Genomic DNA, 18,479 nt, shown 5'->3' with positions numbered 1-18,479 from the left:
CGCATTTTCCTGTGATTGGGCATTAAATGTAAAAAGTAGTAGTTATGTTAAAAAGTTAAGAGTTTGTATTTGTGAATTAACATTTCTAGTTGGTAATAAATGTAGAAGGGAATGGGATGGACCTTACCAAATGACGCCCTTGGGCGAGAGCTTTAGACAGCGACGCTTCTGTGTGTGTTGCAGCGACGCCAGCGGCGGCGGCTGCGGCGCAGAGCGGGCACCGGCTGTCGGCGGCGGGGGTGGGCGCGGGCGCGGGGGCGGGCCCGCGCCGGCTGTCGGACGCGGACTGGCTGCTGCTGGAGGCGCTGGACACGCGCCGCTCGCGGCCGCTGCACACGGGCCGCTTCCTCACCATGCACAAGCGCCGCCGCAAGCGCCTCACCACGCGCCAGCTGCAGCAGGACCCCGCGCTGCTCGACGACATCCACCACGGGCAGGCGCAGGTCAGTCGCGCGCCACAGCGGCCGGGAGCTCTAGTCGCCATTACCACTAAACTGTTGCCAATGTACGAGGGTCACTTCAAAAGAAATGAATGCACACTATTTTTTATAAATCCATCTTTTATTCTACATGATTGAAAGTTTTACAGTGTGTAGATACATCCTTTAGGAACAATATTTTCATTTCTCCACATAATTTCCATCCCTCTCAAACGCCTTACACCATCTTGGAACCAGCGCCTGTCTACCCGCATGGTAAAATACTGGAACAACCTGTTGGAGCCACTGTTTGGCAGCGTGTACAAGGGAGTCATCATCTTCAAACTTTGTTCCACGAAGAGAGTCTTTCAGTTTCCCACAGAGATGATAGTCACATGGAGCCAGGTCAGGACTGTAAGGCGGGTGTTTCAGTGTTGTCCGTCCGAGTTTTGTGATCACTTCCATGATTTTTTTGACTGACATGTGGCCGTGCATTGTCGTGCAACAGCAGAACATCCTGTTTTTGCCGATGTGGTCGAACACGACTCAATCGAGCTCAGTTTCTTCAGCGTCGTCACATATGTATCAGAATTTATGGTGGTTCCACTTGGCATGATGTCCACAAGCAAGAATCCTTCGGAATCGGAAAACACCGTAGCCATAACTTTTCCAGCAGAAGGTGTGGTTTTGGATTTTTTTTTTCTTGGGTAAATTTGCATGATGTCACTCCACTAATTGCCTCTTCGTCTCTGGTGAAAAATGATGGAGCCATGTTTCATCACCTGTCACAATTCTTCCAAGAAATTCATCTCCACCATTCTCATACTGTTCCAAAAGTTCGCTGCATACCGTTTTTCTTGTTTCTTTGTGAGCCACTGTCAACATCTTGGGAACCCACCTGGCACATTCGTGAGACTCTGCAAGCCAATATGCCAAATGTTGTCAACGATCTGATTGTTAGTCGAGAAAAAATAATTTTCCGTCCATTCCATATCAATATGGGTGTCAAACTGGGTTTGATTAAACAGTTTGTTAAAGCGTTAGATAGAGACGGCGAATGCTTCCAATGCACATTCAGTGCTCTTCTTGCTTTGGCCTTTCAGAAGATCAACGCAAGTGTGTTTAATGAACCCCAAAGTCGAGCAGTTGTACGTGTTAAAGAATTTATCACAAGATGACCGTCATGGAAAGGGCTACATGCATGGCAGTTATGAAAAACTTTCGTGATATTAAAAACGAATCATAGGTGATATTTGGTCAATATTTATGTCCTAGGTTGTAATATGAATGTCAAAATTCATTTCCTGTACAGTCATCTGGATAAATTCTCTGGCATCTTACGATATGTCAGTGATGAACAAGGTGAATGATACCATCAAGACCTCAATACTAAACTTTGAAGGGAGATGGGACAGACATTACGATGGGAGACTGCTGCTGGAGTGTTAAACGATATCGCCCTATGGTAGAAGAGCTTGAAACGAAAATTTTTAGCCTCTTTAGAACGCGTTAGTTGTAAGTTAAATATGAGTTTTCATTCAAATGTAACCTTCATTATAGTGTGTGTTTCAGTTTGTACCACTGAATAAATTCAGACTGTGTTTCGATTTAATTTATATTACCCACTTAAGTTAAAGAGTGTAAATCAATTGTTTATCCACCTACATTATGATTTAATGATGAAAACATGAAATGTTAACATTTGGCGACTGCATAGAAACTGGAGCTTTCAGAAAAATGCCGGCCTTAGATCTGAAATCAGCTCCTTTAAATTAGGTAAGAACAACTGCTGGTACCCCAGGGCGTTGACGAGTTGACGAGTGATGTCAGTCAAATGGATGTCTATCTGAAGACGAATATTGAAAATAGAAGGCTTCAACAAAAAAAAAATCCAAATGTGTACCCTGACGAGCTTAAAAGTATTGATATAGCATCACAGTATGTCACTCGTACTTCATGAAGTGCCGTGTGTGAAAGTGCACTTGATATAGTAGTTACCATTTTCCGTAATGTTTCTATACACCTACCAACACGTACGCATGGCGCATCATTACTACTTTGACCATTTTATCTTGATACCTTGTAGATGAATTTTGATTCTGATACTGTGGCAAAAGTTTTTGGCATTCTCACCACTAAGCGGTTAAGTCTATCATAACAGCACTGATGGAATATGAAATGCGTTCACAGATACCTCATTTACTCCGCATGCGACAGTGCAAATGATGGAACAGTGTCAGTTCTGAATGAGTCAGTGTGTGGGAACGATCATTTTGACGTAAGGCATTTGTTTTGGAGGCTGATAAAAGAAGCTCCGTCATAGAAGACAGTATTTAGATGCTTATTATTGGAGGGTGCCCTTCCAGCCCGTCGTTGGTATACTGGTTTCTTGGTTTTGGAACGAGAAGACTGTATCTTGACGACGATATGCGCCTTGCAGCAGCAGTGACGAGAAAACATTGCTCTTCCAGTTGTTTCCGAAGACCGCCGTGGTAAGCCTGTGTTGGACATAGAATCAACGTCTTTGGTGCATCGCCGGCAACGGTATCTCAACTTAAAGAACAATGTCACGTCACTACAATACAGAGCGCAAATCTGACCATTCTCTTGAATGGTGAACTAAAAGAAAAATCACCACGTTCTTACGCCATGACAAGTCACCAACTCACGTAACAGCATGAATCGTACACCGTGCAACGAGAAAGCTACAAATTTTACGCGAACCACACAATTCACCTTACGTGCACCCTGTCAGCGTATATCGTTACATAACAGCAAAGGAAATATTTGTCGGTGGCGTTTTCCTTTGCATGAAGAGGCTGTATCATTCTACACCAGTCTGGTGAACGGCATTGCCCAACAGGTGCTGACTAACGTACGTTACAGGTTATCGATCGATCTATCCAGTTACAATGTTTATTTTTGACGAGCAAACGAGCTCACGTAAAATGCATTCTAGATACACACACACACACACACACACACACACACACACACACACACACACACACACACATTCATTGTGCCTGACAGTCTTGTCACCGTAAAATAATTTCAACCGAAATACTTATCCCAGACAAACCTACATATATAATGCAGCATTCGTAAATTTACAGAAAACTTTAGATTTTGTATACTGCAGTACACTCACTGAAATTCGGTACGTAGATGGAATAAAATACAAGGTGGCGTAATGTTATTTGCAACCTGTAAAGAAACCAGACTGCAGTTACATGAGTCGAAGGGCATGAAAAAGGAAGCCATAGGTGAGAATGGGGTGAAACAGGGTTGCAACCTATCCCCAGTGTTGTTCAATCCGTACACTTAGCAAGCAGTAAAAGAAAGCAAGTAGAGATTTGGAAAGGGAAGAATAAATTAAAAATTTAAGGTTTGCTGATGACAGAAATGGCAGAGGACGTAATGGATAGTGCTTTAGAAGAAGTTCTGCGATGAACATCAACCAAAGTAAAACAGAAATAGTGAGTTGTAATTGAATAATTCAGGCAATGTTGAAGGAAATGAGACACTAAAAGTCGTAAATGAGTATTCCTGTAAGGGGCGATTAAAAAGTTTGCGCTTGAGGGCGTTGCTGCAGCGTATACGCAACGTAATATGAGTGTGTTGCGTGCATGTAAGCACCGATATGTAGGCAAGGGATTAGTGTGTCATTCTTGTCTTTCCGACGTGCGTGCGGTAAATGCTGAAACGTTAACTGTGGCGATGTTATTAACAAATGCGTCCAAACAGGACCTACGTGTTGTTACACTCTTCTTGGCTGTTGAAACACAAACACTGTTAGACATCCATCGGAGAATGAAGAATGTGTAGGGGGGCAGTATTTGTGTCGAAAACCACCGTTGTGGAATGGTGCGCCATGTTCCGTGTTGGTCGGGATTCGACACAAGACGATCTTGGAGGTCAGACTCATCCATCACGGACAACAGCAAGCGGGCGGTTGATGAGGCGTTTAGGGCAGACCCATGCGATTATCATGTCTTCGGTTCCTTAAAAAGGCCTTGGAGGTTCGACGATTCCTGTCGGACGAGGATGTGCAGAGGTTGTTACAGACTTCTTCACGCCAACAGGTCACGGTGTTTTACCAAACGAGTATCTTCAACGTGGTGCGGCGCTGGGATGATTGCTCCAGTGCTCACGGCGTTATTGCCTGAAACTTTGTGATCGCCGCTTGCATGCGGGTAGCAAAAAACTGAAGATGAGTGAAGTATAGAGGGTAAAAAATCCAGACTGGCCATAGCAAGGACAGTACTTCCGAAAAAGAAGCATTTGTTAACAACTACTACGAATTTAAGTGTTAGGAAGTTTTTTTAACGTATTTGTGTGAAGTTTAGCCTTGTACGGAACTCCAACGTGGACAATAAGCAGTTCAAAAAAGAAGAAAATTGAAGCTTTTGAGTGTGTTGCTTCTGGAGAATGCTGAACATTAGATGGGTAGATTGCGTAACCAATGAGATCCCACAGAATCGAATTGGGGAGAAAAGAAATTTGTTGAACGAAGTGACTAAAAGAAGGGATCAGTTGTAGGATACATTCTGCGCAATCAAGGCATTGTCAGTTTGGCATTTGAGGAAAGTATTGAGGCGGGGAGGGGGAGGTAAAATTGTTTAGAGAGATCAAGGGATGAATGCAGTAATCAGGTTCAAACGGATGTAAGCTGCAGTAGTTATTCAAAGATGAAGTGACTTGCACAGGATAGAGTAACGTTGAGAGTTAGGTCAAACCGGTATTCGGACTGAAGATGACGACGGCTACAGCAACAACATCCGGATCATCGTACTGCCATTCATAGGTGTTAGTATGGCACTGAGTCAACTGTTTATGAACTTGATTGTAGTAACCCTTGGCTTTACATATGTGAGAAAAGTACGAATTGCCTTTCTGGAATCCATGTTTGTTGGTGAGTAGTAGTCACCCTATTTGATAGCACTGATTACCTTTAAGCTATCAGTATGTTATAACATTCTACAACAGATAGATGTTGATGATCTCGAAGGGTAGTTTTTCGAATCACTTTTGCTACCCTACTTGTAGAAGGTCTTGATCTCTTCTTCCTGCCAACTACTGGGCGCACTTGTTGGAGGTACCTACGGTATGGTATGGTTAAAAGGGGGCCGAGCAGAGCCGCAAATGCTGTGAATAATCCGATAGGGATTCCATAGGGACCTGAAGCAAATGCCGGGATGGTTTGTTTTTTTTTTTTGGGGGGGGGGTTGGGAAGGGCACCGTCGTTTTCCTTCCCATCCCCTTCGTACTCCGAGATTGTGCTCCATCTCTAATGACCGCGCTGTCGACGGAACATTAAACACTAATCTTCTTATTTTTGTAGGGACCTGGAGCCTTCTTTAATTCGTTAGATTTCATCTGTTTTCAACGTCACTGACATTAGTATCTGTATCATTTACCTTTTCAGTGACGCAAGAGTGAAGCTAAGGCAGTACTCCTGGATTTGGATTTGTTACGGAAATTTTATAACGGGTTTCACCATTTCTGATTACATCAGTTTAAGTTTCTGTGTCATCCAAGAGTATCTGTATACCGACTTCCGTGACAATGGCAGTCTTTATGTTAGTGTCAGTCTGTCGTTGGATTTGTGATAGGTTTTGCAACGCTAGATTACAACTTGTTCTCTGAATTAGGTACAGTCCTCTCATCCCAGCGCAATATCCTTCAATCCAAGGTGTTATCTTTTATTTAGTTTGATGTTACCATTTTGCAAAGTTACGTTAATTACATGGCAATCAGCATAATTTGTTGTAAAGGTGAATGTCTAGTATTGTTATTATGTCGTGATACACTTATCAGACAGAACATCATGACCACCGACCTAGTAGGCGATAGTAGCGTCACCTGGCGAGGAATGACTGCTAGTAGGACCCACGCACGGTGCAGGTGGTCCATGCATGTGCCACTGTCAACACCACGACGTCGGCAACTACGACTTAGTGGGCACGTTACCATCGACACTGGACGCCAGTGCAGTGGCAGAGCGTTGCATGGGCTGATGAATCCCTATACCTCCATCATCATGCCGATGGGAGGACGCAAATCCGTCATCTCCCAGGGAAACAGCTCCTTGATACCCGCACTATGGGGCAGAGACAAGCTGGCGGTGGCTCCATTTTGCTCTGCAGAACATCCACGTGGGCGTCCATGGGTCCCTTAGAGACACCACGATGACCAAGGAGTATCGTACACTGGTTGCGGACCACGTGCACTCCTTCAGTGGCTCAAAATGGCTCTGAGCACTATGGGACTTAACATCTGTGGTCATCAGTCCCCCAGAACTGGCGCCCCAACTCGCGAGATCTGATGCCGATCGAACACATTTGAGAGATGATGGAGCGTGGCATCAAAACTCATCGCACTCCTCCCCGGAATTTACAGGAATTAGGTGACTTGCGGTTGCAGATGTGGTGCCAACTCCCACCAGCGACCTGACAAGGCCTCACGTACACACACACACACACACACACACACACACACACACACACACACACGAGAGAGAGAGAGAGAGAGAGAGAGAGAGAGAGAGAGAGAGAGAGAAGTGTAAAAATTTTCCTTAAGTAGTAATGTACTGTAAATAGGACTCAGTATTTACAGATGTAGGTAAATATTTTCTTTAAAAATACCACTGTAAATAGGACTACTATTTACAAATGTAAGTAAATATTTTCTTTAAAAAATACCGCTATAATCAAGTAATATTAGGCTACCAATAGCAGATAAATAGCAGCTGTTCAGTATAACTGAGGAGGCACCAGCTCTATTCAAAGTGGTTACTTCCTTTCTAGTTTTCTGGACTAAAATTAGCTAGCATAAGTCTTAATAGTAGTAATCAGTATAGCAATAATTTCCTGTATATGCAGTATAAAGATTGGGTTTCTGTGAATTGTGTGTCTTTTATTGATTTACATGTTCAGGATTCTCCTCCTTGATTGGATTAACAGATGAATGGACGTATGTTTATTTTATGGGAAAACAAAGCTCACACGTCTATAGCAGTATATTTAAGAAAGAGTTAAATTTTACATCTATACTGTCTGATTTATATTTTTCCCCAGTTTCTTGATATAATGCGATATGATACTTTTCTTCTATGACTGCGTTGAACTATTCAGCATATTTTATTGTTAGCATTTGACCATCATAACCAAACAATTGTCTATTAATTATCTATGGATTCTAAAAGTTCCTGGTGTATAAAACTAAGACTAGCACCAAGTTGAAATGTTGTACATAAATTTTTCCCATAAAAATATCGATGTGCAATTTACAGTTAATCCAAGGATAGTGAAACTTCGATGGCAGTAGTATTGTAAATAGTGCAGCTCTTCTTTCTGTTCTGTACCTGTATTTGCAACTTTTGATCGTATTACGGTGTTCAGAATTCTGCCACGACATTGTTTGGCAGAGGGGTCATCGAACCACCTTTAAGTTACTTCTCTACCGTTCCACTCTCGAACAGCGCGCGGGAAAGACGAAGACTTCATTCTTTCCATGCAAGCTTTGATTTCCCTTCTTTTATTATGATCATTTCTCTCATTGTAGGTGGGTGCCAACAAAATATTTTCATACTCTGAGATTAAGTTGGTAATTGAAATTTCATGACAAGGTCCTGCTGCAGCGAGAAACGCTTGTGTTTGAATGAATACCACCCCAGTTAGTGTATCATATCCGTGGAACTCTTTCTCCTGTTTCGTGATAAAAAAACAAGCTTCCCTTCTATGAACTTTTTCGATGTTCTCCGTCAATACTCTCCGATGCGGATCCCACACCGTACAGCAATATTCCAGAAGAGGGCGGACAGTCGTAATTTACGCAGTCTCTTTAGTGGTCCTGTTGCAGGTTCTTCTAAATGCTCGGCCGATAAATAAGTCTTGATTTGCATTCCCTACAACATTATCTATGTGACAGTTCGAATTTAAGTTATTCGTAACTGTAATCTTTAAGTAATTTTCGCTCTGCAGCGGAGTGTGCGCTGATATGAAACTTCCTGGCAGATTAACACGTGTGCCGGACCAGACTGTGTGCCAGGAAGTGTTAACAGAAATTTAACTGATTCTGTTTAGTGCTCCCGTGGATGACTTCACGCTTTTTGTGATCCACAGTCAGTTGCCATTTCTTTCATCGTACGTGCATCCTGTCTAAATCATTTTGCAATTCATTTTGATCATCTGATGACAGCATCGTCTGAAAACAATTTAAGAGGACTGTCTCGTAGATCGTTTATGTCGATCAGGAGCAGCAAAGAGCCTGTAACACTGCCATGGGAAACACCAGTTACTATTTATGTTTTAATCGATGACTTCAGGCACACAATTTAATTAGAAGTCGCTTGTAAGGAACGGTGTCAAAAGACTTCAGGAAAACTAAAAATATGGATTCAGTTTGACGTCCCTATCGATAGCACTCACTGCTTTTTTTCCAAATTCGTGTTGACTATTTGTCAATAAATCGTTTTGTTCGAGGTAATTGATAATTTTCGAGCAAAGTGTATGTTCCGAAATCCTAATGCAAATCGACGTTAGTGGCACGGTAACCCACTGAATTATTGAGTGGGTTACTCCCATTTCCTTTCGTGGATGTTGGTGTGAATTCTGCAACTTTCCAGTCTCTGGGTACAGGTCTTTCTACGAGCGAACACTGGTATATGTGACAACTATAGAAGGATATATGATACGAATTACGTTCCCAGAATGAGATTTTCACTCTGCAGCGGAGTGTGCGCTGATATGAAACTTCCTGGCAGATTAAAACTGTGTGCCCGACCGAGACTCGAACTCGGGACCTTTGCCTTTCGCGGGCAAGTGCTCTACCATTCTGGAAACATCCCCCAGGCTGTGGCTAAGCCATGTCTCCGCAATATCCTTTCTTTCAGGAGTGCTAGTTCTGCAAGGTTCGCAGGAGAGCTTCTGTAAAGTTTGGAAGGTAGGAGACGAGGTACTGGCAGAAGTAAAGCTGTGAGTACCGGGCGTGAGTCGTGCTTCGGTAGCTCAGTTGGTAGAGCACTTTATGACTGGTGTCAAGAAAAGTTTCCGAAGCTCTTACTCCTGATAAAATAATATTGTATTCACGTTCAATATACGTGTCAACTGAATCCTGATTGTAGTTATTATTTGTCCTCAAGAGTGTGACGAGATGATAGAATTTTGTATTTTTGGTGATAGATAATAAATAAGGAATAGAGGAAAAAATCTTTCAGTAGTCTGCAGGTAATGGCCCACTGCAACACAACCTCGTAACATACTGCTAAACGCACACTGCAGTGGACAGAGATACTACACCTGGCGTGGACAGAAAAAGAGCTATCCATAAAAAATTAATTTTATGAAGTATGGAATTGTATTATTTGTCTGTGGATATTTTTTAAATAATTTTATTGTCAGGTGCCGTTGTATTTATTTTTCCAGATTACGAGTTTCGAACATCTAAAACGGCCGTATTCATGCGTTGCCCTCCTGTGCAGCACACTGATCCGAGGATGACCATTCCAGACTTCCAATAAGCAATCTAAAACAATGTAAACGTGATCATGCCTGAAAGCAAAAATTGTTAAATAGCGAACCAACTTTTGATGAGTTAGACTCCAAAGATTTTGGTTTAAATCTGTGGGAAGTTCAATTTTTTTCCCTCTTTCCGTTCTCTTTTTTCCCGCCTAGCATATAAGGGCGTATCTCATAGTGTATATGAATAAGTCCATGTTACCACTTGATTCAGGTCCCACATTCAACATCAGGTCCCCGTATGACTGGATGAGCGAGCGAAAACTCAGGGTGTTTGAAGCCGGGGGGATTGGTTTGATTTTACTTGAGTAATCATTCCTTTAACAGGAATACCCATTTCGGGAACTTATTCGGAGGGGATTGTTAGAGGCAACTGTGGCATTTGCATTACAGCCAAGTAACCTCCAAAAACCTTGACCAGAACAGCCTCGAGACATTGCGGATTTCCCTATATTTATGTCGTTGGGTTAGCTGCTCCCTCCATTTGGAACGTTCATGATCCAATTCATGTGATAGACAGGCTCTTGCCGTACAGCCACTAAGGAGGGCCGAGCGGTCTGAGGCGCTGCATTCATGGAATGTGCGGTTGGTCCCGGCGGAGGTTCGAGTCCTCCCTCGGGCATGGGTGTGTGTGTTTGTCCTTAGGATAATTTAGGTTAAGTAGTGTGTAAGCTTAGGGACTGGTGACCATAGCAGTTAAGTCCCATAAGATTTCACACACATTTGAAGTAAGGAGGGATTCCACGCCGAACTTCACTGTTATCATTCATCCCGTTCTACAAGATTGTTGTGAGACTTGTGTATATGGTTTCCTTTGTAATAATTTCCTATTAGCAATTTCCTCGTTACAGCAACTTGGTGTCCTCAAAATCGAATAAGTGTTTTTCATTTAGGCAATGCTCTGCCAATGCGTAGAACTCCGTGTGTCAGTAATGTGTTCCTCGCAGCGTTTCGAGATGCAGCACTGCTTTTACCCGATGTATTGGTGGGAACATTCATGGGATGGTATGTATCCCTCGGACATAAAGTTTCCGTGGATGCTTCGAGGACCCAATGATAGCTTTCATTTATGACAGTGGTCAGAAGACTGTTTTCGTGTTGCGTTTACAAGTAGTCTTGACACACAAGGAAGAATATAGTGTCTCTTGTCTGCTTTCTGGTTTCCTGCGTCTTTTATTTCCATGAATGTCCTTCTAATATGAGCTTCACTGTACTCATTTTTGGTCAAATATTCCTTTTCAAGCAAAGTGCAACAGAATGGATTTAGAAAACTCTGTCTGCCTCCACTGTCTTGACATTCGCAGAAAAGCGTCGGCTTACTTTATTGCACGCATTTATCAAAATCCACAAGTGTCATGGGGCAATTAAAACAATGTAAAAAAGGATCATCTGTCACGTCCACAAATGTTGAGGAAGTATTCGAGTACCAGCCAAGCAATCTTAGAGATGGAGGACGAGGAGGAGGTCAGTGTCTGACGTCCCGTCCACAACGAGGTCATAAGAGACGGAGAGCAAGCTCGGACTAGGGAAAGATGGGGAAGGGAATTAGCCGTGCCCTTTCAAAGGAACCATCCCGACATTTGAATGAAGCGATTAAGAGAAATCACGGAAAACCCAAATCTGGATGGCCGGACGCGGGTTTGAACCGTCGTCCTCCCGAATGCGAGGCCAGTGTGCAAACCACTGCGCCACATTGCTCGATCTCTTAGAAATGCTGTAGTCGTCGTAATTACATAAGAGATTCTGTTGATTAATATTAAGTGGAAGGGCGACAGTTCAACAAAAATCACGCAGGCTGCTTTTAATTGCCGCAAGTTGCACGATTATCTGTTTGTCAGTTTCAGTACTGTCAGTTTCGAACAATTGGCTAGCTCTGCGAATGATTCGCATGTTCTGATAGTGTTGTCTTCAAAGTTGTTGTCAGAGGCAGTAAAAAAATCTTCAATGTTTTGTGGAACCATTTGTGAAACAATAAGAAATAAAGTAGAGAAGTATTTGATGCACTTTTGAATGATACCCGAAATCGTACACTTTTTTTTTTTTCTTGAGAGAACTGAGTAAGCATGGATAGTGATAATGACGACAGCACTTGTAAGGAAACAATTACTTCTTGTGCAAAAAACATTCCTTCTTGTGCAACAAACATTCCATTTCTTGATGTTTCCAGGATTTCTGAGACTGAACAATTGTTGGAACTTTCTTACCCGTTCAGGTACAGAAGAGAGATAGGTGACAGACATATGTCAAAGTCACACAACAGTAGATTGCACGGTCTACATTGTCCACCAGACAAATATCGTCTTAAACTCTTTCATCATCGTCAGGGTTTATTGCCTTATCGGGCTTTAAGGTCTACAGCCAGAAAAAAAAAAACAAAAGAGACAACCACTACAGAAGGGGAAAACAGCATTCTATAAAAAATAAGAGAAAACATTATAAAAGCACATTAAAAAGGTCAGCCAGCCGCAACAGAGGAGACACCTACTGCAGATGGTAGTCCACTGCTGGCGACCTGCAGCTTCATCTTGCACAGCTGTCGGCTCTACTTCTTTAAAGATTGATAATACTCGATCCTTCCATCGAATCCTTGGACATCCCCTTGGGCGTTTTCCGACAGGTGGGGTATGGAAGACTCGGTATGGGAGTGATCTATCCGCTCGAAGAATGTGGTCAAACTACGGTAGCCTCTTGTGCCCTAATATTCGGTTAATGTGTAGTTTTCCAAACCTCTGGCGCAGATCTGCTTCATTTCTTCGTTCCCTCTTACAGTCTACGGTATGGTAGGCGCGTCTACAGATCTTTCGAAGTACCTTCCTCTTGAAGGCACAGATTGTTTCTTCAGTTGTTGCTGATGACATCCAGGTTTCGCAGCAGTATGAAATTATAGAAGTACTAGCCTTAGTAGTGTTTTGCACATCTAATTCTGATTCTTCTTTGCTATCATTCGTGAAGTGAATAAATTGTTGTGAGTAAATAACGTGCGATCATCATTTATTATTCGTTGGCGCACCTCTTCGTCAGTTCACTTTTATTAGTCAGCATGGAAGCCAGGTACATTGATTCTTGAACTCGTTCAAAGGTAAGCTCGTTAACAACAATAGAAGTAAGGAGAGCTTGACGGCGTGATATAACGAGATATTTGGTTTTATCATTATCCCCTACCAGCCAAATTTTCTTCGCATTTTGGAGACATCGGGAAGTATCAGAGCATTCTTGCTCCAGGGTATCAACAAAAATCACAAAATCGTCAGCAAATGCCATGACTGCTCCCACCATCTTCATTTCTCTGGTTCCACCAATGCCACGGCTTACTTTCCCCACATACAAATTGAACAGTATTGGTGCCAGTGGATCTCCTCGTCCCAGTCCATATCGAATACTGAATGATGGCGATGGTTATTCACCGTATCGTACTTGACATGTTGATGGAGATTAGTCGGATGCACTTCGACGGGATGTGAAATTCCTCTAACGTTTTCCTTAACATGGAGCGGTCAGAATTGTCGCACACTTACCGCAAATCAGTGAAGATAAGGTGTATTTCCCGATCGAACGCGTAAGTTTTTTCTGTCCCGATCGAACTCGTAAAATCTTTCTTTCAGCTGCCTGAAGGTGAATATGTGGTCACGAGTCGACTGTCCACATACGAAGCCACATTGATAGGGGCCTAAAAGTCCTTGAGCCAGTGGTTTCATGCGGAGGAGCAGCAGCATTTTAAGACTTTATAACCAATTTCAAGTAATTAAATCCTTCGGTAGTTGCATTCTTGTGTAGCATCACCGTTCTCGAAGAATTATTTCTGCTTTCCAAATGGTAGTCATACCCTTTAAAATTATAAAATGGTGCGTCTACTGTTTCTGTAATATGTTTTATTTCTTACTTTTAGACAAGTGATTTCACATCACATTTCGCACATTTTTTTCTTTTTTTCCAAAAAATTTTAATTCAAGTTTTGTTCAGGAATCGTGAAACACAATATATTTAAATGTCGATCGATAATCCGATCGAGGTAGCTCAGGGGTTAGCACACTGGACTCGCATTCACGAGGACGACGGTGCAAACCAGCATCCGGGCATCCTGATTTAGGTTTTCCGTGATTTCTATAAATCGCTTAAGGCTAATGCCGGGATGGTTCCTTTGAAAGGCCGCGGTCGCTTTCCTTCTCATCGTTCCCTGACCATTGTGCTCCTTCTCTAATGACGGCGTTCTCGACGGGACGTTAAACACTAATCGTCTCCTCCTCGGTCGGTATTTTATTATTATTATTATTATTATTATTATTATTATTATTTGGAGTATATAGTTCAAGAGAAAGCGGAGAAGATTCAATTTATGCTGGTATTTCATATTTATTTTATTTTTGATATATGAAAGAAAGAAATCCAAAGTTTATAATGTGAGGAGAAGTGGAACGAACAACGGTTGCGACGTCGATTTCATTTGCCATAAGCATATTGTGACCTGACTGCTGTCGCTTATTGCTGTAAACGGTACGCATGTTCGATAAAATAATATCGAAATCGCGCTTTCGCTATGAGATGATCAGCTTCAAGCCCGATGCGTAAAGAGCAACAGCAACAGCTGCAGCTGCAGTGCACGTGTTACAATCCTCAGGGTAAAGCGTCAAGTTTGTGTGATACGTGGAAGCTTGAAGATGTGAGTAGCTGTTTGTTTTTCTAGTGCTTCCGCGAAATGCGTTCCCCAATGCAGTGCCAGGTGCCTTTCTTGCTTTTTTTCATTTGTTGTGATGACGGTTTTCAAGGCAACGTTTTTCGAACATGCGTGTCATTCGCAGAGCTAGCCAGGATTGACAGATGATTGTGCTCGTTGAAGTAATTAAAAGCAACTTGGGCGATTGGTGGTCAAATGTCGAACTCTCACTTCACATTCATCTATGGCAGCTCTCCTGTGCCTGCAACTACTTGGCAGCTACTAGAATATTTCCTCAACGATTTGTGGGAAGTGTCAGAAGGACCCTTTCTGCTTTGTTTGAATTACTACATAATCCTTCTGTGTGTTGATAAATGTGTGGCACAACACAAGAAGACGCTTTTTTGTGAATGAAATGTCAGTAAAAATGGATGCCACTTCTTTCACTTCCATTCTGTTGCAATTTTTTTGAAAAGGAATGAGATGACTGATCAGTGATTGATAGCACCTTGCACATAATTGCGATTATCATCAATAGGGGCATTTTTAGGTGCCAGCAGCTTAGGAATCTGCACACGATACCAAACTATGTGGAAATATTTGGCGTCACAAACATGGAAAGACTTCGTCGGGAAAGTGTCAAAGCCTGCAAAGAATTTTCTCACTGCTGTTTCAGGTAATTCTGCTCTCCTGGACGACCACTTCCGTTCTTCGTCCTTCTCTCGCGCTTCTCTGCTTCCGAAGTTGCTGGGAAGACCTCCCACCTTTCCAGGCGAATTTGGTTGTTGGTCACTGTTGCGGATCTCAAGTGATGTTTGAGACATCGTACGGTTGAATCAGTGTAAGAAGATCCCTGGCAGCTAGTAGCTTTGTGGCCAGCATTTCAGCTGTGAAATGCTAACAGATGCAGGAGGAACAACATTCAATTGTAGAACTGCTACAACAATGAGGCATTACAATAGAGACGTGTACATAATTTCTCGAAATGTCCTCCATTCAGTACCTGGTTGGAGGGGAGTTATTTTATCAGTTAACCATCACACCAATACTTTTTGACACCTGATTTACGTGGGTATCGGCAGATGTTCGTGAAATATTTCTGTTTTCTCTCAGATCGTTAAGTTTTTCAAAATTGCCCCGATTTTTCCACTCAGTTAAATTTGTTTTTGTAAAACTAAACCTAACGCCGGACTATTTAATTTCCATTTGTCCATTTCCTACTCTTCATTTGGCTAAGACATTTGGAGAAGAATCGATAGCGCAAATTCCCCTCAGACCACGAATTAAATTTTTGTTAATTACCCTATTACTTTCAAGCAAATTAAATCCTTTTTCGCAAAAGTAGACCTCATGATGGTCAATTTGATACCTCATTTGTTCATTTCCCAATCTTCATTTGGCTATGACAACTCGGACAAAAACCAGTTATGTAATTTATAGGGAATCATGTTCTTGTTACACTCAAACGTTTGGCCCTAAAGCAGAAAAGGAGTCGAGCACTGCACTAGGGACTGCGTTTCGCGAGAGTAGGAGCAGAAGAGACAGCTACTCATGTCTTCAAGTTTGTACACATCAAACAAACTTAACCGTTACCCTGAGGATGGTAACACGTGCATGGTAGCTCCAATTGCAGCTCTTTGCTTGTTGTTGTGGTCTCAAGTCCAGAAACTGATTTGATGCAGCTCTCCATGCTACTTTGTCCTGTGCAAGGTTCTTCATCTCCCAGTACCTACAGCAACCTAAATCCTTCTGAAACTGTTTACTGCATTCATCTCTTGGTCTCCCGCTACGATTTTTACCCTCCACGCTGCCTTCCAGCTGCCTTGATTCCACAGAATATGCCCTACCAACCGATCCCTTCTTCTAATCAAGTTGTGCCACAAATTTCTCTTCTCTCCAATTCTATTCAATACTTACTCATTAGTTATGTGATCTACCCATCTAATCTTCAGCATTCTTCTATAGCACCACATTTCGAAAGCTTCTATTCTCTTCTTGTCTAAACTATTTATCGTCCATGTTTCACTTCCATACATGGCTACACTCCATACAAATACTTTCAGAAACGACTTCCTGACACTTAAATCTATACTCGATGTTAGCAAATTTCTCTTCTTCAGAAACGCTTTCCTTGCCATTGCCAGTCTACATTTTATATCCTCTCTACTTCGACCATCATCAGTTATTTTGCTCCCCAAATAGCAGAACTCCTTTACTACTTTAAGTGTCTCATTTCCTAATCTAATTCCCTCAGCATCACCCGACTTAATTCGACTACATTCCATTATCCTTGTTTAGCTTTTGTTGATGTTCATCTTATATCCTCCTTTCAAGACGCTATCCATTCCATTCAACTGCTCTTCCAAGTACTTTGCTGTCTCTGACAGAATTACAATTTCATCGGCGAACCTCAAAGTTTTTATTTCTTCTCCATGGATTTTAATTCGAACTCCGGATTTTTCTTTTGTTTCCATTACTGCTTGCTCAATATACAGATTGAATAACATCGGGGATGGACTACAACTCTGTCTCACACCCTTCCCAACCACTGCTTCCCTTTCATGTCCCTCAACTCTTATAACTACCATCTGGTTTCTGTACAAATTGTAAATAGCCTTTCGCTCCCTGTATTTTACCCCTGCCACCTTAGAATTTGAAAGAGAGTATTCCAGTCAACATTGTCAAACGCTTTCTCTAATTCTACAAATGCTGGAAACGTAGGTTTGCCTTTCCTTAATCTTTCTTCTAAGATAAGTCGTAGGGTCAGTATTGCCTCACTTGTTCCAACATTTCTACGGAATCCAAACTGATCTTCCCCGAGGTCAGCTTCTACCAGTTTTTCCATTCGTCTGTAAAGAATTCGTGTTATTATTTTGCAGCCGTGGCTTTTTAAACTGATAGTTCAGCAATTTTCACATCTGGCAACACCTGCTTTCCTTGGGAATGGAATTATTATATTCTTCTTGAAGTCTGAGGGTATTTCGCCTGTCTCATACATCTTGCTCACCAGATGGTAGAGTTTTGTCAGGACTGGCTCTCCCAAGGCCGTCAGTAGTTCCAATGGAATGTTGTCTACTCCAGGGGCCTTGTTTCGACTCAGGTCTTTCAGTGCTCTGTCAAACTCTTCACGCAGTATCATATCTCCCATTTCATCTTCATCTACCTCCTCTTCCATTTCCATAATATTGTCCTCAAGTACATCGCCCTTGTATAGACCCTCTATATACTCCTCCTACCTTTCTGCTTTCCCTTCTTTGCTTAGAACTGGGTTTCCATCTGAGCTCTTGATATTCATACAAGTGGTTCTCTTTTCTGCAAACGTCTCTTTAATTTTCCTGTAGGCAGTATCTATCTTACCCCTAGTGATATGTGCCTGTACATCCTTGCGTTTACCTCTGGTCATCCCTGCTTAGCCATTTTGCACTTCCTGTCGCTCTCATTTTCGATACGTTTGTATTCCTTTTTGCCTGCTTCATTTACTACATTTTTATAATTTCTCCTTTCATCAGTTAAATTCAATATCTCTTTTGTTACCCAAGGATTTGTATTAGCCCTCGTCTTTTTTACCTACTTGATCCTCTGCTACCTTCACTATTTCGTCTCTCAAAACTACCCATTGTTCTTCTACTGTATTTCTTTCCCCCATTCTTGTCAATCGTTCACTAATGTTCTCCCTGAAGCTCTCTATAACCTTTGGTTCTTTCAGTTTATCCAGATCCCATCTCCTCAAATTCCCACCTTTTTGCAGTTTCTTCAGTTTTAATCTGCAGTCCATAACCAATAGATTGTGGTCAGAGTCCACATCTGTCCCTGGAAATGTCTTACAATTTAAAACCTGGTTCCTTAATCTCTGTCTTACCATTATGTAATCTATCTGATACCTTCTAG

At 42.1% G+C, this 18,479-nt stretch overlaps 1 protein-coding gene across 3 annotated transcripts in view; it reads left to right on the top strand.

Annotated features, from left to right (window-relative positions):
* Positions 1–288: 288 nt before the first annotated feature.
* LOC126188835 (cAMP-specific 3',5'-cyclic phosphodiesterase 4A-like) overlaps positions 289–18,479 on the top strand; it is a 323,773-nt gene continuing 305,582 nt past the window's right edge. For all 3 annotated transcript variants that reach the window (XM_049930451.1, XM_049930450.1, XM_049930449.1), the window contains exon 1: positions 289–443. In XM_049930451.1, coding sequence (XP_049786408.1) covers positions 354–443 — 90 coding nt within the window. In that variant the 5' untranslated portion in view covers positions 289–353. The remainder of the gene's footprint in view (positions 444–18,479) is intronic.

The sequence above is a fragment of the Schistocerca cancellata genome, chromosome 5 (genome assembly GCF_023864275.1).
Source record: "Schistocerca cancellata isolate TAMUIC-IGC-003103 chromosome 5, iqSchCanc2.1, whole genome shotgun sequence".
NCBI classification, from domain to species: domain Eukaryota; kingdom Metazoa; phylum Arthropoda; class Insecta; order Orthoptera; family Acrididae; genus Schistocerca; species Schistocerca cancellata.
The sequence above is the reverse complement of the archived record's forward strand: the minus strand, read 5'-3'. Positions and strand labels throughout refer to the sequence as shown.